Raw genomic sequence first — 25,575 nt, 5'->3', positions numbered from 1 at the left:
GGCTAACAGCGCCTGAGTGTTGGCAATGCACCATATGTTAGCCGCCTGTGAGGCCGTTCTTTTGCCAGAGGCGTCCAGGAGTTAAGACTCCTTGTCGGGTGGTGCAGCGTCACCTAATGTCTGAGAATTGCCCCTTTTCCTAGCATTGGAAACTACCAGGGAGTCTAAGGGTACTGGACCTTTAATGTAAGCTGGGTCAGTAGGAGCAGCTTTATATTTTTTTCTCGATCCTGGGGTTAATAACTCAAGCCCTAACAGGATCTTTAAAGACTTCAGGTGCATGCTTAATAACCCCTTTAAGTATAGGTAGTGTTGAGGTGGACCTTTGATTGGTGTCAAATGTATCCATTAGGAAATCCTGCTCTAGGGGGTCTGTATGCAAGTCAACCCCGTGGTAATGGGCAGCTCTGTGGACGAGCTGATTAAAGCCCTTGGTGTGCTCTGGAGGGGAACGCCAGGAGGGGTAGATGCCATCCTGTGGAACATTAGGGACATCTGGTGTGTTATAATCATTTCAGGGGTCTGGGGAAGAAGGTGAACTAGGATCCCCTAGTGGCACATTGTCAGGACCCTCCCCTATGTCATCCAAGGTGTCATCATCGTCTACTGGTGTAGGAGATGGTGTAGGGGAACGGTGTGGTGGTGGAGGAGGAGTTGGAGAAGGGACTCTTAGAGGAGAAGTGGCAAAGTCCCTCTTTTTAGGTGGTGGAGCCGGTGCAGGAGCATCTAGTGGTCTTTTCCTAGAACTAAGAATCAATTGACCAGTTTTAGGATCCCTTATGAGAGTCTTTTGAGCAGTGTCTGGTGTGGCCAGTTCTTCTGCTGGAGGTTGGTCTTTCGGTTCCATAGGCTTCTTCGTCACCGACTCTAATGGTTCGGTGTTGTTTTGGTTTGGAACCTTGTGTTTTTACAGTCTCTGTGGCCTGTAGAACTTGTTGCTTTTTCGGTTCCAAGGCTTTCCTTGGCTTCGAATCCAAACCCGAACCCTTCGGGAGTAGTTTTTTGTTCAGCTCCGAATGTCTTTTCGGTGTCGACGAGTCGGTGTTTGTGGGGTTTGGTGCTGTGTGCTTGGATGTGGAAGCAGCTGTCGGCACGGAGGAAGAGGGCGGTTTCTTTTTCGGTACCGACGGCAGGCTGTCTCGAGCCCGAGCTGCCTGAAGGCTTAGTAGGCTTCTTTGCCGGGCCCGAGGGTGGGGCATGAGAAGCAGTCTCTCGGTGTGCACCTGGGCCCGAAGGCGAAAGTGTGACAGAAGCCTTTTTTGATGTTATAGGGAGGGGGTAGGGGTCGACATTCTTACTTATGACCCTCTGCGCCAGAGTGATCTCTTCGACGTCATCGGCTTCTGAGGCGCTGACTAGGCCTTCTTCGACCCGCTCTCGCTCCGGCACGTTGAGGCCCTCTTGGAAGATGTCAGCGGGGATTGATGTCGACGAGCGAGCCATGGTTCTTCGAGCGCATCAGTCCCGAATGGTCTTCTTGGAGCGGAAAAAGGCACAAGGTGGACAGTCTCTGGCCTCGTGCTCTGGTGAAAGGCAGAGGTTGCACACCTCATGCAGATCGGTGTGGGGAAATTTCGACCCACATTGAGGACACTTCTTGAACGGCGTCCTTTCCATGAGCCAGAAGCCAAGGCCCAGGTAGGTCCGAAGGCCTTCGTCGACGATCGGAATCTAGGACCTGGATTTGGAGAGATGCGCAACGATTAGGGTTCGTGATCGAGACAATACCGTCAAAAGGGTGAAGGATTGTGCGTCGAAAGTGGAATCGGTAATGGTTCCGAACTGGAGCGCGACAAACACATCTGAGCACGATGGCAGAAAAAAAACAATCTGAGGATGGAGTCGATGCCCATGCGCACTATAGTCCAAAGGAGCAGTCACCTATCCCGTGACTTTCAAAGACTTTCCAGGACAAAAACAAGTGCAAACATCCGGGCCCAACACCAGATGGCGATCTATGCCAAGTGTGTGATCTGCAGCTCATATGCCTCGAACATATATGTTACTGCTTGAAATACCATAGCCCTCTCTTCCTTCTTCCTCTCCTTTCCCCTCATTTTGCTTGCCTTTGTCTTTTTTCCTTTCCCTCTTCTACTAGCATTCACTTGGGTTAGATTCTTGTTATCCATGTAGGCGTATTAACACCACTATGCGACTGTCATGTGATAACTTTGCCTCACACTTACATTGTTTGCTAACCCTGAGACAGTATTATTTAGTATATGTATTTCCTTCCCGAAAAATTTCAATGAAGTATTTTGAAATAAAAAAAAAGTAGGGGAACAGAATCTACTGAAAAAAAAAGAATTTGGGACATGCTGTGCCCCGCCGATCCCCCCCCCCCCCTTTCCAACACTGGGTGCAACACTCAAACATGCCAACTTGCACGGTGCCACCGTGTGACACATGATACGGGGCTCGATCACACGGTCTCCCGGTGAGAAGCCGATATCACACGTTGACAGGGAAAACGAGATGGGAACCACTGTAAATAGTGGTTTTCCAGCTCGTTTTCACAGACTTAACATCAGACGTCCATTAAGAGGTGTGAAGACACCACAGGACATCGGAAATTGCCTCAGCAAGCTTTTTTTGTGTGGGGGGGGGGGGTTGGGGGGGGGGTGCTGGAGTCGGGCAAGGAAGAGACCGAGATACGAAGGACATATCCTCAGTATTGTGTCCAGTCCAAGAAGCCACATTCTTAGCATTGTGTCAATTTCTGGAGGCCATATTTAAATCAATGTGCTCCTTACTGGAGTCCACATCATAAGCAATGCATCTCATACAGGCAAAACCTGAAACAATTTGTCCAACCCATCAACCCCACATCTGAAGGAATGTGCCCATTGCCAGCGGGCACATCTGAAGCAATGACGTTTGAATAAATATGCCCATTTCTTGATGCCACATCTGAAACCATGTGTCCATTTTGCCAGGCCACATCTGAAACATGTCTATTCTGCAGGGCACATCTGAGTAACATGGTCATTTCGGTAGTCACATCTAAAAGAATACGCCCACTTCTGGAGGCTACACCTGAAACACTGCACGTCATTCGGGATACCATACCTGGAGTATTGTACTCTGTATTGATTGTAAATGTCTAGATCATACACAAAGCCCAGCCTCCAAAAAAAAGTACATGGTTTTAAAAAAATACATGTTTTAGGAGTTGAGCCTCACAATTAAGTACAGACCGGAGGAAAGCCAGTACAGGGCCAAGAGAGAGACATTTGAATGCCTACATTGGAAAAACACTGCAAGAGGATGTGTTCACCAGCATAAAATCACCCCCAGAGGCAAGCTGAGAAGTCTTAGGAGCAACAATAGAAACAAGCTCCCAAAAAGAAGGTACTAAATTCATGAAGAAAAAGTTACTTAACTTCAGGAGCGATCATTATGATGGATACCTTTATCTTCATACAGACTGCTGACATTTTGAATAGTCTGCTGCTGCCAAACCGATCCAGAAATTCCCCCTACCCACCCAATTGACAGCTAGATCTGCCAACTCTGGATGTGATATCGGGCTATATTTGGCCACTTGTGGTGGACTGCATTGGTTCCTTGCATTTTTTTTCTCTGCTCCACTGAGGTGCGCAGCGAGGAACTGAGGGATCTTCCTGACAGACACTATAATAATAGCAACACCTCTGCATACTTTGGGATTGGAATCCGAAGCGGATGAGTGAGGGCAGTGAGGAATATGTGAGAAGATGTAGTATTCATCATCTATATCATTACAAAAGGGAACTAACATTTACTTCTGATCTATACTTCTTTGGACAGATTTATCACCTTAAGAATGAAACCCAAAACAATACTCACAGGTGATGGGACTGAGTAGTGAAGGTGACTATGATGCTGTGCAATCCATTTTTTACTGACAGGCCAGAAAAGGTTCTCCCAGGTAGCCGATGCTGGTTCAAAAATGCTTAAGACAGCTGCAGGATTTCAGTTAGGATTTTCCGTTCCGCCACTACATTTACCCCCACCCCCCCACCCCCCCCGCAGAGCCGCCATTGGCTGCCTGCCAAGAGGAGGATTGAGTACAAGGTGCGCACTATCACCTAAAGAGCCACCAGAGATCGGGGCACCGGATACTTGAAACAGACTCCAAAACTACCATTAAGGCCAGGTTCTGAGATCTAATCACCGGAAACTGCTCAGGATTCCTTGCTTTTTTAAGGCTAGGATAGGCGGTTGAGCTTTCTGAGTGAGAACTGCGTCACTTTGGAATTCCATGCCTGTCCATCTTCATATGATAAGAGTCAGAACCGGCATTTAGGAAAGCGCTGAAAACCTGGCCTCCCGTAGTTAGTTACGACCTTTCTCATCACTGGATTTGCATTTTAGCGCCGGGACACCTCAGTTGGAGGTAGCCGTGTGCTTTATAAATTTCACTTATTATTATTTTGACTCCGCTGTTGGTAAGGGAAATTTATTGTTCTTCACTGCCAGATGTAATAATCAGACATCCTCAAAAAGAGCCAGAAGGGTAGAAATTCTTACTTTTTGGAGAGGTGTCAAAACCACAAGCATTTTACAGGTCCCGTAGAGTCCAGCATCTGCCTAAGTGTGGAAGGCAATGTAAGTATCCAAATCTTCTCCTCCACGCGCCCACCATCTATCTCGCTTGGGCATGTCTACGGCATCAAAATCTGAGCCAAAGAAAAAATCCAATCAAGCAATTCTTTGGGCTCTAGGAAAAAGCTCCACTAGGCACTGGGTCCTCAAAAGAGGGTCAAACATTTCTCTTGCCCCTCGAATATCCTCAGAGTTCACAGGTTAATCAGCAATGAAGGCATATGGGTCGCCATCTCAGTGGTCACCGGCTTCCTTAGAAGCAGCACAGAGGCAGGAGCTACCGACCTGTAAATATCAGGCTAAGAGTTATGGGGCAGTCCTGAATATATCCAATATCACTGGCCCAAAAAACCCATCTGTGTGGGGTTGGCAAATGGAGTCTGAAAAATTGGTTTAAAATTTGAGAGAGCCTGAATCTTCTCCAAGGAGAATGAGAAAGACGGGTATTGGGGAATAGGGCTACTAAGTCTCTGACCGGTCAAAGAATGACGGCCGTTTCCTTGAGGAAGAGCAGTGGAACTGTTTTGAAGTGTCATTACATACAGCCGATAAAGACATCACCTTTGTACAGTGTCAGCAAGGTTTGAACACTGAGACTTTAGGATTGGACATTTAACCTAGCAGCTGTTGAAATCGCGGACTAATTTTGACACAAAAGAGCAGATTGCGACCCGGACTGGTAAGGTGTGGAAGAACCAGAATTGATGCCAGCACCCCATACAGTGCAATATATAGCCTGTCATAACCATATCCTGGGCAGTGGAAGTCACATGACATGTGGATAACTATTGGTGGAGTTCAAGTATTCAGGAGCCAGTCCGTCACCTGGATGATATTCACTAGGTGTGGAATAAGGTAATAGAAGTATCCAATAGCACCAACCTTGCGGCACAAGTGTTTGACACAAACTGGTAATTCAGACTAGAATGTATCATACATCACTACCTCTGAATAAGCAGTTTAATGAGCTGTCATATGGAATTTTTCATGAGTAAACACAACACTGACTTGGGTCTTGCTGTCCCTCATCTCTCAGAAACAACATTTCTATGACAGGAGTGACCGCAGAGCATTGTATGATCGGAAGCCTGTTTTCTTTCCTGAACGTGGAACCCGGAACTATCCATAGGTTTATCACCTCCAGGTTCACTTCTCAGCCGTATGTCTTGAAAATCTGAAGAATGATAAGATCACATGCTAAACTTTCCCCAAAAACGTTATTCCCTTTGGTCACCACACATACTCCACTCACTACACTCCAACTGCTTCTTCACTAGGCTCAGGCGAAATTTGCATTATGCCCATGTATCCTGTGTAATTTTGCATAACTCTTGATACACAAAATTCTCGAAATTATGCCACATCATATAATTAGTAACATTCAACAAAGTTTGAACAGGAATCAATGATGCGACAAAAATTCAAGACGCAAGTTAATTACAAAGCAACCATTAAAAAATTACAGTCCCAGGAGCATGTTTGAATGCAATTATATTGCCAGCAAAGACATACAAGTTAAATGTCACAAATCAAAATGCAGCCTCAACCATGCTTTAAAGTTGTGTACTAAGTGAAAAGTTTAACACTTTGTGCTCATGAAAAACATTAAAAACAACCCAAGTGAAAGAAGTCCCAATTTCGCTTGTGCAAGTTGACAGCGTTTCGACATTCATTACTGGAGGTCATCATCAGGACATAAACCACACAACAGTGATAGCTGCCTAATGTGTAAAAAAATGTAAATGCATTAAAAGTTGGAGTACTAAGTAAAGCAAGTACTAGCAGTAGGTCAGGGACTGATAAAAAGGTACATGGAGCCACTAAAGGCATCATGTAATTATGCACCATTTCCTGTAAAAATATAGCACTAGTGAATGGGAAAAATGCGAGTGACAGAATGCAAGTGGCTGTTGTTCAGGGAGGTTTTTTTTTTTGCACTATTCTTTCAGTGTGAAATGCTTCCTTGCGAACATAATGGAAGCAAGGCTGCATTTTGCACTAACAAAACTGAATACTGGTTTTGCATTTTGCATAGTTACGCTAAAGCAAATAACACAAATTTCACACAGCTCTAGTTCCAAACATCTTTTCTGTGTCTCAACTACCCAACCAGCAACCTCCACAATCTCTGCAATAAAAGTTGAGGTCTACTTAGAAAGGGATCCTACCAAGGACGTACACCCAATTAAAAGCAACCTAAAGATAAAATGTCATTTTTTTCTGGGTCTCCATAAATCCTTGCATGGCAGCAGTGCACAAATGCTTCCTGCAGGAAAAGAAATCCCATTTAAGGGATGAACTGCAGGGACAGGCGAAAGGATTGGGCTGGATTGTAGTTTTGAAACATGTTGCAGCAAACTAACAATTATCTCCTCGTCTCCTTCCTTATTGCATTATTTACTTTTTTAGGCGCATTAACCTTTACATGAGGCACTTCAATGCCACTTTTCATTCTTTTCCCTAGAGGAAAGTCATTCATCCCCAAGCAAACCACTGTCCTGAGGCCCATTAAGGGGGTCCCTAATTTTATATAGGCCCCTTTTGAGCTAGAGTACAGGTAAGTGGACCATCTAGCAGGGAAAGCAGTCTATGAGGATGAAGCTGGTAAAGTCCACTGCCGCCATAGAGACCCTATCCGTATACATATGGTTCTACCAGTGTTGGTTCTTTTGCGTTACAAGCAGAGGGCAAAGTAAAGCGTGGCTAATGTTGCTCAGGGGAAGCAATCTGCTTCATTTCTGTTCTCAACAGTGCTGGTGGCAACGGAGTACAACAGAGACAGCACAGTCAGCAGCAATTCAGGGCTAGGCACCTCTCATAACCCAGAAATTATACTGGTTCGTGTTGAGGAGAAAGGCAACATTCAGGGCTACATGGCATGCCCCAGTCAAACCAGGTAAGTCACTCCTTTGTAAGGTAGGTTGGGGACAGCAGCAGACAGGAAAAGGGACCTTAAGTGCATGTCCTAAGCTTAAAATAAGCGAAGTCTTGAGATGGTGATCTAAACAGGGCACCTAGAGCCAGTCAGAGAGGACACTCCTGAGGTGCAGCAGGCCTGTGATGCAAGCAGTTGCAGACAAGAGGCCCTGTGCTTGGCCCTGTGCTTGGCAAGCCTACGGTTGGGAAGGCTAGGCAGCAGAAAACAGAAGCAACCTGCTAAGCTAGAGTAATGCTGATGACTTGAAAGTGTGTTTAAAATTTGCTGTTGTGAAGCAGTGCACATAGAACTGTAGGCCTGAATTTCAATTGTAGGTTGCCACACCAAATTAGTGAGATGGTGGTATTGGTGTTTGATTCTTGTAGACCTACTCTGGTATTATCAAACAAAAGGTTTGCTGGGCCTACTGTAAGAAATTGGATTATTATTTGGAACAGTCACAACCCTAGTCAGGGTGAATCCTCAAAATCACTAAATTAACCTGACCTCAACCCCCTGGCAGCCATGGCACAGAGTAGATAGACTTAACCCATGGCAGTGTGTAAACTATTTATAAAGCACCAAGTCAAAATGCAAAACAACAAAAATCCCGAACCGAATTAAAAAAAATAAAAGAGTAAAACTGAATAAACAAATTGACAAAAACCCAATAAGGGGAACAGGAGATATACATTTTTAAAGTTTTAAGTATGAATAGAAGCAAAAAGTACAAAGTGCCAAGGTTAGCTAATGGTCTCGGTAGACTGGGATCTAGGTGCAATTTGAGGCGGTCTGCGGTGGAGTACCAGTCCGACACACCAACAAGGTTCATCTTGGTCAAATATTTTATCTTTTGACTTAAGTCCTTTATGTCTCAATCCACCATTGGAGTACCCTTCTATAGCTTCAGGGGAGGCCCTTGGAGGCCCACCATATGTCAGACAGAGGCTAAAAGCTGAGTCTGGTACAGGTGTAGTTGCCACTTATCAGCTGGGTACTTCCTGGAAACAGCTTCTTGTTGTATTCATGTGGCTTGATCAGGAGGTCAGCCGGACAGCCCTTGAAATTCACTTATTTACCCTAGATAAGAGGTAACCGGTCCATCTCCTTCTGAACGTTCAGAAAGCAGTGGCGGCTGGTGGAATTTGAAACTGGTGAGGCGTATGCAGAACAAATCAACATATGTGAGCGCAGCGAGCGAGCACGACGGCAATAAGGGAGGTTCGGGGGGTTCTTCCCCGAGAAGAAATTTAAATAAAAATTGCATCTTTTTGGTGAGATTTTCAGCTCTATTTCTGTGATAAATGGACTAAAAATTCAGTTCTTCTAGGCATTCATAAAAAAAAACTCCTACATTATTTCAGAGAATTTCTGGGTTGCCAAGCAAGTCTGACTTCTGAAGAGGGATAGGGTACTAAGCAAGACTGCTTTGGCTCTAACCTTTCCAATAGAAAACACTAGTTAGTGATGTGAACAAGTTCAATGGACAGACCTTGGGTCTAGGGAGGGTCCCTCTCCTGAGAATTCTTTTTTTGTTTAAATATTGGCAAATGGTGCATTTTAAAGCAAATGAATGCAGCGATAAAGCAAGGCTAATTAAGCAATGGAAACAGAGTCTTGAAATATTAAAACACATTAAAAACTGCCCTGTATCTTCTTGCATTAAATTTGTTCAACAATTACTGTAATATGTAAATTGTTCTGCATGACAACTTTAGCCCTTTAAAATGTATACTTGCCCAGTGTCTTGCACTGCATGCAGCATTAACTTTGGAAAAATATGCTCTAACCAGATTTTGAGAAGCACCCACAGCTGCAACCCGAAGCTACAACCAGCCATATAGAAATATGTGCAGACAGGTCTAAGTGAGAAGAAAAAAGTGGGTGCTCCCTATAAAGGAACATGCCAAATACAGATCTGTGATTCCCATAGTGTGCCATCAGACCAGTATTTTGGTTTCTCTCCGAGATGTAATTTTATTCAGATAAATGGTACAGCAACTGACATACGCCTAAAGCCTGTCATTATGATTGGCTTGGTCACTGGGTGTTAGCTATTTAAGATAAATGAGTAACAACAATGATTTCTTATAAATAAGTAATGGTAGCTTGTGGTGCCCCGTGGTGGCTTCTCATACTGCGGTGCTTTTACCCACGTTAGCCTGCTAGGCAGTGGCCAGCGCTGTCCCAAGCATAGTGTCCCCTGTGACGTGTGGTACTAATACATTATTGCAAACTACCCCCTTTCTTTGGAAGAAACCGATCGGTCACATTATGTCTCTGCGTTTAACTTGCTTTTAACTTGTTATAGTTGTGGCAGGACGAAAGTAATTAAACTAACTGGTCAATGTAGTGATCTGTCCAGGATCACAGATTCAGCTTAAGCTGTATGTGTCGGATTACAATATGCGCCCAGTTGTTGCAGACAGCTCGTTTGTGCGCAAGTGCACTGCTCGTCAGGATGTACATCTGTGCACCAAGGATCCGTGGGGATGCGGTTCATGGCGGTGCTTTGGCTTGGGTCCGGTGTCTGTAGTGCGCAGTCACCATGTCTCCTGTGACGCATGGGGCCGGTGGCGGTGTTGGCCACACCACCCTCTCCTCACATTCTGCAGCGGTCCTTCAGGGTCACGCGTGGGAACGTGAATTAATAAGTGGTGAATGCATGTTGGGGCTGGGCAGTGGCGGGGCACTAGCTAGTTAGTTAGTTGTACTACACGACAGGGTAACTGTCTTGCAGAGTGTTACATTTTAGGTTCATCCAGCTGGATATTCTCACAACTCTACCCTTCCCTATTGGCTCCTTTGTGTACCTGTTAGCATGCTTTAAAAACACGTAGAGAGATGATTTTTCAATTAAGCCGCCCACTGCATTACATTCAATAATTACTTGGGACTTTGAACTCTCGCCCAAAAAAGAATGCTTCAAAGGTCCACTGACATTACAATATGCTTCCATCATGTCACGACACCACTCTCCTTCACCTTGGCTCATTTGCAAGTTATAATAAAACATGTCTTTTGTACGGAAAGCCTTTGACGTGCAAGATCTTGCTACAAGTGAGCAAAGCTTGGCCACTAATATACCCACGTGTTACAAGCCAGTGGCCTTAAGCGAGTGAGACGGCAACCGATCATTTCAAACCAAAAACGAAAAATCAAACCATGTTAGAAAATACCTTCAACTGAGAAAGCAAAGCACATTTTTAAAGATCGTGTTCTAGTAACTTCTTTCAGTATCCCATATTCTATTTTCCATTTTAATTCGGATGCGGGCATAAACAAAAGTCTCTGCCTTAATTGGAATTACAAAATGTGCGTTAAATCACAACTGTGGTTTTTCTGGTGATATGTAAATGTAGAAAACCGGCCAGCATGGCGGGAATCCCTGCTGCAATTGGTGCGGAAGCTGAGTTTCATGAAGTTATTTCCGAGCACATAATAGGGGCCCAGTATCTTGCAACGTGGAAACACCCATCTTCGTGGTATCGTTACTCCCGGGTGTGCGGTATTACTAATGGAGTTCCCTACTAATGAGGGCTTTAGAGTAGACTGAGGCAGCACTTTCTAGCCAGTAGGCCTCCCTTAATTTAATGAATACAATAACAAAATAAACTTACCAGGCATCTCCATTCACCTCCGGTCCGCGCATCTCCTCTGCAACGAGGTGGAACTAACTTCTCCCCACTCTTTTCTTTTGCATACTAAACTGCCAAATCAGGAGACTGGGTGTGACGGGAGGCGGCTGACCCTTGTTTACTTACTTTGTACCCTGGCATTTGATAGGGCATGGGGCGACTTTGCGAAAAACGCATCACCGCCCGAGCAGGATCCTATTCAGAGGCCTGCACGCTACACTAGGCATGCGCAGCATACCTAATGGTTTTTGAATGTGAGTGAGGAGCAACGCTCCTCACACACATGCGCAGTCAGACCACCATCTTCTGGACTCCTGCTCTCCCCAGTCAAAAGGCGGTCGACAGGCCGACTCTGCATATTTTGCTGAGCTCTGTAGTCATCTCTGCCTATGCAGGTTAGCCTACTGTTTGCTCCTAGGAGGCATTTCACACCTAATCAAAAGCTAAATCACTGCCTGGGACATGGCAGAGTATTATGCTAATCAGCTTTCTGACAATTCAGGAACTTAAAGGGCAACTTCCTCCAAGTTACTTTGCCCTAATATTTATTAAAAATCTGAATTCTCTATTGAATCGGAGTTTTAATAGATATTAAAAATGTAGGTTTCATTATTTTTGTAGCTGGTCCATTTCCAGAGATACAGTATTGCTATTTAATATTGCTTCCCAGTGTTTCTTATGGGCCAGGAAGCCTTCCTAGAATGAAAATAGATGTTGGGGAGCAAGTCACTATAAGGCGATGCTAGATTTAAATTTCTGCCTGTCCATTTTTGAAACACAATGCAACATGCCTCGTGGGCTACAAAGGAGTGACTTATTAATATTTCAAAGGAAGGTTTTTACCCATCAAAAGGGGTTTATTTTGACAGGTTGCAGTGCATGTTGTTCACTGTAACAGTCAGGCTACAGTGGTAGGACTGAAACCATGTTTGCACTGCCACTATGGTGGATGGCACAATAGGTGCTGCAGACCACTAGGGGCATTTAACTTCCAGGACCTGGAGACACCTATTATATACTAATGACTTATAGGTAGGTTACATATAGCAATTAGGAAGATGTCAATTCAACCATGTTTAAAACGTGAGCACAGGCAGTTTACTACTGGTTAGAAGGGTAAAAGTGCACAGATTTATAATGGGAGCAAAAATATAGGGTTCTAAAAAAGGTGCTTAAATATAGGTTGACCGTGCAGAAAAATTAGATTTCCTACACCTACTAATTTTTCATGAGTTTGCAGGCTAACAGGCTATTTTCCCAGGAAGTATTTTGTAAACTCAATTTACACCACAGAAGAACATTACCCAAGAAACAGGCAGGCACGTCAAGTAGGGTGTTGCCAAGTTGCAATCCACTTTCAGGTATCTGACCATGGTGATGAAGAGGGTTCAGCAACCATAAAAGTGGGCCCTCTATTTGTGTGCCTGTCTAGTCTATTGCAGCACAAAGTTCTTCATGGTGCCATCTCATCAACAAGATAGTTAAGGTTTTGGGTTGGATAATTATGCAACTGGTATCTGGAGTGAGAGTGTGCCACTTTGTATCCTCCCCTTTTTGGTTATCTAGATAAGTTTGACCTAGTCTCCGACATTGATCATGGATATAGCAGGTGCCTGAAGGGAAGTTTTCGTTCAGATTTTCTCTCACTTACGTTCTCACTTTTCTTGGTTCCCTTGAGCGTACAATGTTGAGGAACAGATATTTATCTGAAGCAGGAGAGGGCAGATATATTTAGATGTGAATACCAGCAGGGCGGGACCAACCAGCTCATGTCTGGGCTACATAGTGTGGATACTAGAAACCGCATCAACTCTTAGCAGGTAACCAGGGGTGAAGTTCACCTATTACAAAAGTGCGAAGGATGTTTTCTTTCTCATCAAGTCAGGTCACAAGAGGTTTCCAGGGTCATGGAACCTTGACGTCCTATTTGAATTAAGGATTTTACTAGTTGGATTAGTCATACATTCAGAGTGATCAACATCCAGTTGAAATGACGGTTCAGGTGAGGAAGTGATGAAACAGCTGTTGGCCTAACTGCAGAATTCAAGTTATCACTACAAGCCTGTGTTGTCTCATACAATCAGTCATGGTATGGTTCAAAGTACTGTGAAGGCAGTTTCCCTGTGCAAGTCAGGGACCAATTCATAGCAGAAATGGGTCTTTGGCAGTTGCTGGATGTTGAATTGGTGGATTCCAAATAAAGTAGGTTGTTGGTGATCTACTCCTTACAATGCAGGATTATGTCAACTGTATGCATTGGTTAATGGGATGCTCCTGTAGAGACTAAAGGGGCACATTGATCCAAGGGTGCTCTGATCCATCACTGGCTACAGCTAAGGTACCTTGTTCCTACATATTCTCATTCTATGCTCTAGTCATGATTCAACAAGGACAATCAGAATTAGGGAAGCAGTCTGATCAAAAACCACAGCCTGGAGAATCGGATCTTTGACTAACAAAATCCAAGAAAGCAGTCCATAGAGCTCTACAGGTTTGTCTCCTCATAAGAATCTGACAAACGTCCAGGTCTGATGGTTAGCAAAAGGGTGAGCTAACCAGCCCATTTTAGGTTAGCGCTTGCAAATACCTGATCATATGTCCATTTGATAATCTCTAGAGGAACCTTTATATAGACCAAAAGCGGAGTTCTGAGCTAAAATCATGGAGACTCCCTTGATTTAGCAGTCAAGAGGTGCAAGAGCTGGGATCCTTAGAGAGGATTCCTAAATCTCCAGTCCCAACAGCCAGGGCATAATTTATTGGATTATCATAATTATTCATTATTAACCACTTATTGGTCAACTCTGAATGGTAGGAACCCAAGTCACATAAGCCTGTGACCTATATAACTCACACCTGCAGCTGATTTAGTGTGTTTGGTACCAGTAGAAATGATGACTAAATTACTTAATCCTCCTCGGAATCTCGGCATTAGCGAACTTTGTTTAACATTAACCAAAACTGTCAATCTAAGGTTCGGAGGGCAAAGTTGTGTATTTTAAGTCTGGGCGACCCAATGCATCTTATTTTTATTCCAAGCAGGGAGCAACTCATAAGATTGCTCGGGTTGTGAAGGGGTGACTTTACAACTGTGGTCTCAGTCACTGGGAGTCTAGCACTGTTCTTAAACACATGGGTGGTTTTGCATTGTTATTAATCACCTAGAGAAGCTGGATCCTCAGCAATACACTATCAGAATTAAGGGTATTTTCTACAAAACCAATGCTCTACCTTTGCTGTGCAGCAGGGGTTATGCCTTATAGGTATAACAAACACATGTGGCTGGTGTTCATGATTATGCAGTTATGTGCATTCATAAGAGTTTTCCACAAGATAGAGGTCAGCAAGGCAGGAGTGGGTTCCCAGTGGAGTTTTGCAGGTCAGGAGAGATAGATGCTTCCCTTCTGGCAAGGAGAATTAACACAGTCATGTCATGCACCTAACAATGGTGGGCAGCTATTTCTTTTCTGAGATAAGCATGAAAGCGTGCCCCTATGGGATAACCTTTAAGAGAAGGAACAAGAAAATGCTGTGATTACTTAACAGAAATTTCGACTCCTCAGAATCTCGCCTCCTCTTCTCAGGTAATTATCGCACCAGAGTTTCTCGATCCATAGCAACACAAGATATCGGAGGAAGGTGACTTTCTAAATGGACTATGACGAAAAGGATAAGAGGTGGACAAAGAGCCTATTTAGTGTTGCCCGATTCTACTAAAAGAGTAAGGATATGGAAGAGGATGGGAGAATCGAAGTAAAAAAAAAAAAAAAAATACCAGATGAACAAAAAGAGCATTATTACAAGCACAAGGTATTCAAAGGCTACAGAGACCTGCTGAAAAGCCAAGAGACCTGCATGTAGCACATTCAGCATATGGTTTACTCACAGGAGAGAAAATAAAGCAATGTACTTACTATATCAAGCATTTCTTTGGTGTGAGCCGCAGAGACACAGAATCGAGCTCTGGATTCGATGATGGGAGTAGCAGGGAAGCCCACCACCACCACCCCAATATTCCTCTTCTGCATCTCACGACCAAAGGCCCTGTAGAGATGGGGGTTAAAGAGTGTAGAGCAGGATTTAGAATAGATTCGGACAATAATCTCTAACAATTCCAGCCATTGAGAATTAGACTGCAGCTTCCGGCTAAGCCTAAAAATGTATGCATTTCTTAAAAACGCTACTTGGGGCTGGCTTTACAAAGCAGCGGTTGTCAAACTTTAAGTGAGAGACAAATAAAAATAGATTTTTCTGAGTACTACTGAAAGAGGGGATTAGGCTCCAATCACATGCTCCGCCGTGTACAGGATTTGATTAGTCCAAAAGGTGTGTGCTTCTACTGAAAGAGTGTTTGTATTACACTTTTTGGCTTATTCTCAAAAATTAGGGAAAGATAAGAGGAAGAGAGAGAGGGTCGTCCTGCTACCAATGAGTAACCAAAATATGGGGAGCTACGAAATAATCCTCAACAAGGTGAAGAAAAGACACTTGTTTTCTTATAGAAACGCATATATCTGTCCTTGAGGTGAATGGCCGAGAGGATGCTTTGATATAAGTGTCTATGTAAGCTCATTTTGAGCACCGGCAGATCCATGACGCAAAGCATTTGCCTAAATAATTTTACAAAACAGTGAATACCAAGTAGGTACAATCCCCTTTTTATATGTAGCATGAGTATTTGAGTGTGAGTCAATGCCAACAGCACTACAGAAGTGGCATCAAGTCAGTAGATCCTCGGTACTGATGAAAAGCCAAGCATTGAAACATGTTGACCCTTAGAAAGGCATGTTCCTAGTTATCCACCATTCCCTCTCTCCGTTTTTAATCATACCTACTAGAAGACAGAATATATACTAGTTCAACTACTACCCAGGTATTTTTATGGTTTTCTATCCACATTAAATAAACTACCCACTCCGATTATCATTCTACACCGTACTAATGCATCTATAAGTGCTGCTACGTAAATCGTAGGTTGCAGCACGCCTCGTTCTGAAGCGTACCCGATGAAGCATGCCACCAAGGGACAACCATGGTGGGTGAAGGTTATATAGGGAAAAAAAGTGTGCTTTCTTCACCTTGTGGAGGATTATTTCGAAGCAAACTGAGTGGCTCCCTAGATTTTGGTTACTTTTTGGCTTATGCCAAAGATTCTACTCAATACAGCAGGACACAGTTTGTTATGTTGGCAAGCTAATGATCATGGCTATAAGCCCGATCTCGTTAATTAAATTTTACAAAAAAGTAAGAAAGCGTGACTTATTTATTGAGAAAAGCTTATGTTAATATCAACGTTAACTTCACAATAGCATATAGAGAAGGATTTTTGTTCGATGGCCTCTCACACAGTACCGTAGTAGTCAAAAGCATTTTAGTGTAAATCGTGAAAATAGAAGATTTGCTTTGTGAGAATTCTTGTTAACACAGAAATCATTTTCAAAAGCCAAACTTTGTAATTCTATCACTGTGTGCCTCAGGCAGATTACCATAGAATTCAAGAATTTCAGTGTTGGTGATCCCGTATGTCAAACCGTTAATATAGAAGATTCTCAGTGAGAATCCTTGTTAGGATAAAAAGTATTTTGAATAGCCAAACTTAGTAATTCTATTACTGTGTGCCTGGCGGCTGACTTGTGGTAAATATTACGCTGAGTACCGCAGACCTGTCTTGGTTATGGTGACAAGCCAACAATAGCAACTATAGGCCTGAGTTGTGCTCTTGTAAAAGTTGTGACAGATGACACAGGTCTAATCTGTTTAGTATGAAAAGTAATGACAAGGACAGAAGACATGGCTTTTTTGCAGTGGAAAGCATTTATTAAAGCCATTAGGCCTATAACGGGAGATTGTTTTGATACTGTTACAGGAGCTAGACAGATATTTTGTTACATGTTAACTCACTGACAACCAGATAGTAGGCAAGGTTTTTTATGTTGGTTACCTACTCTGACAAACCCTGGAAGTAGACGATTTTCACTGGGATGATTCTTGTTAGGCACTTTTGAGACTATATGTATATTGTTTTGTGAAATGTAATTGAGTTTATATTAGTAATGTATAAGATTATGCATGATTGCAGCCAGCATATGCTCACTTCAGTAGGCCTGTGTTAGTTCTAGTGTCAGCCCAATTGAAAAGGGTATAGGCTTTATCTCTTTACTGGGAAATGTTGTGTCAGATTCCTTTGGTGTGATCGGTTCATGATGAAAAAGTATGACAAAGCAAATAGGCTGACTGATTTATTGTGAAAATCAAATTACCGCAGTAAGCAAGAGTTTTGGTGTTGGTGACCCCACCCAAACAAACGATTGGGACTGCACTTTTGCATTATGTTAATGTTTACCAGGAGGGATTTCATTTTGTTTTAACAACTGTAATTTTGTACATATTTGTAATTTTGTTACAGTATGTCTGATGCTTGCCTCGTAGAAGAATAGTAGATCTGAGTTTGGTATGACGACAAGCAATAGGCAAACAAAGTAAACACAAGGAGATGATGGACAGAGCGCTGAATCTTTTCAGACACTCACCCCCCAGTCACAGATCTGGGTTGAATTCATCATCGTTCTTTAGCTCACTTTGCCACCCCAGTTCAGACCCAGCTATATGCAAATCAGTATTGACGCTGTTCCTCATGGGAACAGTCCAGCCCGAACTGCCAAGCCAGGTCTACCCTGGACCGGAAACAAGAATCCTGGAACCGGTTTCGGGGTAACACCCCTCATCAGCCAGGCTAGCAGGAATCCAGTAGCAACGTGAGCAAGGGACCCATGTCTGGGCATACCCTGCCAACTTAGGGCAAACAAAGCAAACACAAGGAGATGGTGGATGGAGCACTGAAACTTAGACACTCACCCCCAGGCAATTTGGGATGGACTGTTCCTATGAGGGACAGGGTCAAGACTAAATTGTATATAGATGGGTCTGAACTGGGGTAGTGAAGTGAGCTAAAGTACGATGATGGTTTCAACACAGATCTGTGACAGGGGGAAGATTACCTGAAAAGTTTCAGCGCTCTGTCCATCTCCTTGCGTTTTCTTTGTTTGCCCTAAGTGGGCAGGGTATGCTCAGACGTAGTTCCCTTGCTCACTTCGCCATTGGATTCAAGCTAGCCTGGCTGATGAGGGGTGTTACCCCGAAACCGGTCCCAGGATGCTTGTTTCCGGTCCAGGGAAGACATGGCTTGGAATTTCGGGCTGGACTATTTCCCATGAGGGACAGGGTCAAGACTGATTTGCATATGGCTGGGCCTGAAATGGGGTGGCGAAGTGAGCTAAAGAACGATGATGGATTTAACCCAGATCTGTGACTGAGGGTGAGTGTCTGAAAATGTTCAGCATTCCGTCCATCATCTCCTTGTTTTTGCTTTGACAAGCCATACGCATCATCTAAAGGCCTTCTTGGTTCACTAGGTCTGATCTGTTTATTATTAAATGTTACAACAAAGGCAGAAGGCCTGATTTATTTACTATGTAACACACGTTAAAGCCAATAGACCTTTATAGGTTGATTGTGCACACGTTGAGCTCAAAAAGCTTACAGATCCTGTACGAGGCACTACCATCAGGCTATCTGCAAGGCTAGAGCTACTTATTATGCGATGGAAATTAAAAATAGCCCAAATCCTACTAAGATTATCTTCCAAATCTGTAAGGAGCTAACCAGCAAACAGACCGCTACTCCTGTTAAAGCTACACTGACTCAATGTGAAAAAATAGCCACTTTTTTTGTAGAAAAGGTTGAGGCAATCTATGGATCCTTTCCCCAAGACTCTCGGGCGCAGTATCCTTCTAGTATCAAGCTTAATACTGCTCCTCAACAACTTCTTTCTATTCGTGGTCCTAATCCAGAGGAGTTCAAAAAATTAACTATGAAAGTTAGATCAGGTTCCCCTACGGACCCTTTGCGCCCTACACAATTCCAAGAGCTCGAAGAGTGCCGTTACCCGGCTATCCTTGATCTTATTAATCTATCCTTTGAAACAGGAAGTGTTCCAGTCAAATGGAAACAAGCAACCGTTGTTCCTATCCTGAAAAAACCCTCCCTGGACCCTTCCCTTCGAGAGTTACCGCCCCATCTCCCTTCTCCCCTGGATTTCCAAACTAGCGGAATCTCATGCCAATTGCGTTCTGTCTTCCCATTTGTTGGAAGCCAACATCCTCGACCCTTCTCAAAATGGGTTTCGAGCGCACCACAGCACTGAGACCGCTCTCCTTGCGGTAGTGGAACAAATTAGAAAGTTGCTTGACAGAGATAAACGGTAGCGCTGATCCTGTTAGATCTCAGCGCTGCCTTTGATACCGTCTCTCACTCTGTCCTTCTCCAGCGACTCTCGGAAGCCGGGGTCGGCCTGTTGGCTCTCGATTGGTTTCGGTCTTTTCTTATAGACCGATCCTTTCAGGTGTCCACACCGCCTTTTGTCTCCGCCTCCCGTCCTATTTTGCAAGGTGTTCCTCAGGGGTCGGCTCTCAGCCCAACCTTGTTCAACCTATATGTCCAACCACTGGCCGAGGTAGCCCAGAGATACGGTCTCACCATGGTGTCTTACGCCGATGACACTCAGCTGGCGGTGGCACTTAATGGTGAGTACGCCATGGACGCCGTTGCCTTTCAGATCGCTCTACGAGGAGTTATGGGATGGATGTCGGACAACAAGTTGCAGCTGAACGCCTCAAAAACCGAGGTCCTAATCTTTGGAAAAAACACCGACCTCTGGGGTAACCAGTGGTGGCCCCCGGAGCTTGGTCCTGCTCCGGTGCCTGCTGACGAGGTCAGAAATCTTGGGGTGTGGTTCGACAACAAGCTGTCCTACATTCCCTATACTAAAAGATTGGCTGGGGTCTGCTTTGGCACTCTACAGTGTCTCAGACCAATCTTTAAATTTTTCGACCCTACCACCAGGCAAATCATAGTTCAAGCTATGGTCCTAAGTAGACTGGACTATGCTAGTTCGCTTCTACTAGGACTTAACAAAGCGGAGCTTTTTCGCCTCCAGCACATTCAAAACGCGGCAGCCAGGATGCTGGTTGGCCTGCCAAGTTTTTGCTCTGCCCGCCAAACCATCCAAAATTTGCATTGGCTCCCGGTGGAGCAGAGGATTAAATTTAAGGCACTTTGCCTTACTTTTAAAATTCTAAAGTTGTCCACTCCTCCCATTCTTGCCCAGACCATTTCCCCTTATCTCCCGAACAGAGCGCTTCGCTCTGCGGGATTAAATCTGGCTATTGTCCCCCGCTTCAAAAGAGCTAGAATGGGTGGGCGCTCTTTTTCGGTGCTAGCCGCCTCACTATGGAACACCCTCCCTCTTTCGCTCCGTTCCATCCCTAATCTTCTTCCTTTCAGGAAATGTTTGAAAACCTTCCTGTTTGCCACGGTTTAGGTCCTTCACCTCATCTACGACTAGTATTTCTTCGCCGTTATGTTGTATCATCTCCTCAGCGCCAGGACGCCACTTTGCTGCGGCATCTGTGCGCTATACAAAAATAAATAACATAACATAACATGTCACAGCCTGCAGTCAGTTCTTCTGTTGCATAAAATCTCACATACTACCTTTCTAGGGAAGATTTTAGCATAGTTACAACCTCCGACACTCCCTAATGGTAGATTCATGGTAGAATCGCTTCAGAAAGTTGGATAGTCTTAGCTGTCTGCCAGGATCTTGTAATAAAAAACGATTAATGCATATATACATTATACACCCATACAAATCCATAGAGGGTCTCTGTGACAGATCTCATCAATCTGCGTTATTTATACTCTGCTTCAGTTTATGACATTGTACTTAATAGGGTAATGGTTCAGTCCTCTCAGCCATTGGCTCTCATACCCTGTGAATGTGGACATTTTCTGATCACATGTGCCCCTCTCCCTGAAAATGAGTGCACTTCAGTGTCAGGGTTGGTTGACTGGTCCTTTAAATTTCTCCTTTTCTAGTACCCCTTTCATTTCTTTGCTTCTCTTTTTAATTTAATTTTCCTTCAGCGAATACTACAGCTACCTAGGCAGTGCTAATGAGCCGCTAGCTTGCTGATCATTTTATCTGCAATTCTCTGCATCCCATGTGGTCACCACTTGTAAATCAGACAACCATTATGGAATACTGTTGTCAACAGTGTATCATTATTTTATCATTGCAAACAAGTCAACATATCCGCTCTAAACGTGCTACCCATGCTGGAAATAGACTATGTACAATGCCACTGCAAGGACACCCCCTGCAATGTTTAATTTTGTTAATGCAAGTATTTGCCTGCAGTGTTTGATGGTAATATGCTTTCTATTTCCTTTGTGTATTCTTTTAACTTTCCTTGAAAATACTGCTGTGTTGTGTATGTTTACAGTGGTTGTGCCAGAGGGTAAATGCAATAATTAGTGGATGGGTGAATGGATGCACAAATGCAAGGAGTGACCGAGTTAGTGCATGTATGATGACTTGCTGAGTACCTACACCCAATCAATGATACAAAAGGTACTTTCATTTATAAGCCAGCCCTTTTGGCATTGCTAATGTTTTTTTATACAAATCAGTTGTTTTAAAACGTTGCAGGGCACCTGGAAATCAAAAACTATGGGTAGAAGAAAAAAGGCTGGAAAAAGAACCCACTCTTATGGAATGAAAACGGTCCATATCACCAAGCAACAATGACACTAGGGAAACTATTTAGTAGGAAAACAAGCACAAGTTGGGGCAATTGCAACATGCAAGCCCAGAATTTCATTATTTCCATTGTACTGCTTGACCTCATAGTGAAGTCACAGAGTGCTACTTGCTGGGGGTACCAAAAATATACTCATAGTTCTTGCTGCGAGTAATGTCACCCGATGTCTTGCGGGGATACTCCCTGGTATCTGGGAGTCTAATAGCAGTGGTAGTGATGGACAAGTAACTTACCTTCGGTAACACCTTTTCTGGTAGAGACATGATCCAGCCGTTGATTACTTTACTTTGAACTTCCTGGTGTCAGGCTGGATCCAGAAGAATTTTTTATAGCAGTACCCCTGCACGTCGGTAGATGGTGTCAGTCGACTTCATGTGACGTCGGTGGCATCATGTTAGTCGTTTGATGTCAGTGTTGTCAATCTGACCGCCACTCCGGCGCTCTGACGTCAGTACTTTTTACAACTTTCCATACCAAAAGCACAGAGCCATGAAGTAATTAACCATTGTGTGTTTTAAAAAAAAGCAACTAGGGCTCTGCAGGGGACCAACCCGGGCACTAGAAACCAATTCTGCAGTGCAGGTAGGACATGAGGGTTTGTAAGAAATCTGCGGCTAAAATCATGTCTCTCAGATATAGAGTTACCAAAGGTAAGTAACTTGTTCATCTGATAAGAGATATCTAGCTGCATATTCCTTACCTTTGAACAGATACCCAAGCAATACCTTCCCTGGAGGGGGGACTGTGGAAAAGCTTTAAACACGGAAATCCTTAAAAACAAAGCAGCCAAACAGGCCTTCCCTGCGATCCTGAGAATCCAGGCAATGGTGTCTGGCAAACGTATGCAGAGATGCCCACGTGGCCGCTTGGCGGATATCCGCATTAGCTGAAGGCTACCACAGCTGGAGGGCTGTGGTGGCTGCTTTTGCCCTGATGTAATGGGCTCTAAGGCCTTTAGGAGGCTGTTTCTTGTCTAAGGCGTGACATATTTTGATACAGAGGCTAACCCAGCATGATTTGGTCCTCTTTTGGACAGCACACCCCTTCTTTGCTCCCATGTACTCTATAAACAGTTGGTCATCCACCGGAACTCTTTGGTGCGATCAAGGCGCAACGAGAACGCTCTTTTTGTGTCCAGGTGGTGGAGGTGCTCCTCTGCCTTAGAAGGATGCAGAGGTGCATAGAAAATAGGCAGAATAACAGACTGTCCCAGATGGAAGGGTGGTATCACCTTAGGCAGGAAAGATGCCCTAGTCCGGAGTACCAATTTATCCAGAAAGATGGTCAGGTAAGGAGGCTGTGATGACAATGCCTGCAGTTCACTTTCCCTCCTGGTAGAGTGGATTGCCACCAAAATAGCGGTTTTAAAAGTGAGCAGCCATAGAGGACAGTTGTGTAGCGGCTCAAACGGCGCTCACATCAAAAAGGTAGGGACAATATTAAGGCCCCACTGTCGCATAACTAAAGGGGAAGGGGGTAACAAATGGGTTAAGCCCTTCAAAAATCTCTTCACAAGTGGGGTTTTAAAAAGCGAAGGCTGATCTGGCAGCTGAAGAAATGCAGATAGGGACGAAAGGTAGCCATTCAGAGTGCCAAGAGCAGAGCCCTGCTGGGTCATTGAAAGAATGAATAGAAGAACATCTGACAAAGAGGCAGATAAGGGGTCAATAGACCTTTCTGTACAATATTTACAAATCGTGTTCCATCAGCAGGCGTTTTCCAACTTCGTAGAAGGACGCCTGGCTGCCAGGATAACTTCACAGACTTCGGCAGGAAGGTCTAAAGCTGTCCACTGTTGCCGCTCAATTTCCACGCAAGAAGGCGGAGAGTGGAGAGGTTCAGGTGGAAAAGCCTCCCCTGCTGCTGCGACACAAGATCCTCGCGAAGGGGCAGCCTGATTGGAGGGTCGATGCTCATTGCCAGAAGCTCGGTATACCAGGCTCTCTGTGTCCAGTCCGGAGCCACAAGAACGATTTGTGCTCGGTCACTCCTGATCTTCTTGAGCACTCTGGGCAGGAGTCGTAGGGGTAGAAAGGCGTACAGGAGGCCTGAGCTCCGCTCGCGATGAAAAGCGTTGCCGAGCAAGAGCCGCCTTGGAAACTTCTGACATTGAGTGTTATCTTCGGAGGTGAACAGACTGGAACAAGGCTCTTCCCACTGCTGAAAGAGTCATTGCACGCAGTGTTCTCTGACGAGGAAATTACTCTGCCTTGCGAGTCTGTTGTGTCCAAACCAAAGCGGATGGCAAACTTTAATGCGTCTCTCCTGTCTGAAATAGCTTGGGAGAGCAGAACTCTGTCCTCCTCCGAGACTCTGAGCAGCATCCGCGCAACCATATCCCTTATCCAATGAGAATAACAGCCCAAAAGGCATGCCGTGTTCACCGACCGCAATGCAAGACTGGTGGATGGGAACATTTTCTTCCCAAAGCTTTCCAGTCTTTTGGATTTCCTGTCCGTGTGTGCGGAAGGGAACGCGCCACGGAAAGTGAAAGCTTGGACCCCCAAGCTTTGTGGATTGGGGTGGGCAGTAAGGCAAGCTGGGTCACCCGGTGCAGTGCGATGGCCAATCGTTCTGTTCACAGGAGCCCCTGTGCTGGGCTTGGACCAGGTGCCCAGAAGAACGTCCGTCAAGGCCTCATTGAAAGGCAGCAAGGGTTCCAAGTTGGAGACACCAGGCCACAGGACATTTGCCAAGAAGTTAGTCTGCCACTGTAGGAAGCTGCAGGTCCAAGACCTGCGCACCACCATTGCAGATGATGCCCCCCTCCTCCGTAGCCAGCATGCCAGAATCGGGGGAGGTGTCCAAGCCACTGGCATAACCCCGTTCCTCATAACAGTCCATATCCTGAAGTTGTAGGATTTCTAAGGGATCCTGCTCCCCCTCCCAATCCTCCTCATCTATTCCTAACCCTTCAGAATAGGGCAGGTTGAACGTCATGGGCCAGCAGGGCTCCGTCGGCGTCTGTCTCAGCGTCAGTTGATGCCCGACAAGCTCCGTGTCGTCCGGAATGATGATTGGAGAGGTGCCAAGGACCTCGGCGCTGGGCGTGGCGCCATGGAAGGACGCTGAGAGACGACCAGTGCGAGTCCGTACCCAGGAACGGGTCCAGTAGGAGGCCGGGGGACCAGAGCCGAATGCAGCGTCAGGCCGCCCAAATATGGCGCATATGGCATCATAAAATTCCTTTAGGTGGGTGGGGGTGGCTCCCGGCCCCAGAAAGGGAGTGAGACACAACCGGCCCAGGAACCTGCTTGGCAGACTGGGGCCTTGAAAGCCGAGGTTCCGCCGTCTTGTTGCGTGACTGACGGTGCGAAGTTGAAGCACGCTTCGACTTCTTGAACTTTTTGTGGTGCCTCTTGCCTGACCGCGTTGACTTCGATCCGCAAGAGCGGTGCCAGGACCTTCCTCTTGACTGGGAATGAGATAGACTAGGCGATCTTTGTGGCGCCGGCCCGCGATCAGTTTTAGGGACCACTCCCTCAAAGCCGCTTGGCACCATGGCCTGGCATTTGGAGCACGACTTTGTGTTGTGCTCCTGGCACCAGAGGCACCCTAGGTGGGGGTCCGTGACTGACATGGCGCGATGACAGGCGGAACACGGCTTGAGCCCAGAGGTCTTGCTAGACATCCCTAGCAACCCAACAGAGTCGACAAAAGTAGAAAAAAAGTCTGTCAAAAGTGCCGGGGGTAGCTCTCAGACGAATCTGCGCTGGCTGGTGCAGAAAGAAAAGAACGGACGTCAGTGCACCAGAGGGGCGGTTATATTGAT

General features: G+C 45.0%; 1 protein-coding gene across 1 annotated transcript in view; it reads right to left on the bottom strand.

Moving 5' to 3' along the window:
- The window catches only part of SPTLC2 (serine palmitoyltransferase long chain base subunit 2), a 384,930-nt gene that overhangs the window by 20,290 nt on the left and 339,065 nt on the right, over positions 1-25,575 (bottom strand). Inside the window, exon 11 of the mRNA XM_085626636.1 lies at positions 15,057-15,186. Within this exon, the coding sequence (XP_085482762.1) occupies positions 15,057-15,186 (130 nt within the window). The remainder of the gene's footprint in view (positions 1-15,056; positions 15,187-25,575) is intronic.

The sequence above is a fragment of the Triturus cristatus genome, chromosome 9 (genome assembly GCF_964204655.1).
Source record: "Triturus cristatus chromosome 9, aTriCri1.1, whole genome shotgun sequence".
Taxonomy (NCBI): Eukaryota; Metazoa; Chordata; class Amphibia; order Caudata; family Salamandridae; genus Triturus; species Triturus cristatus.
This window is presented reverse-complemented; position numbering and strand designations above follow the sequence as displayed.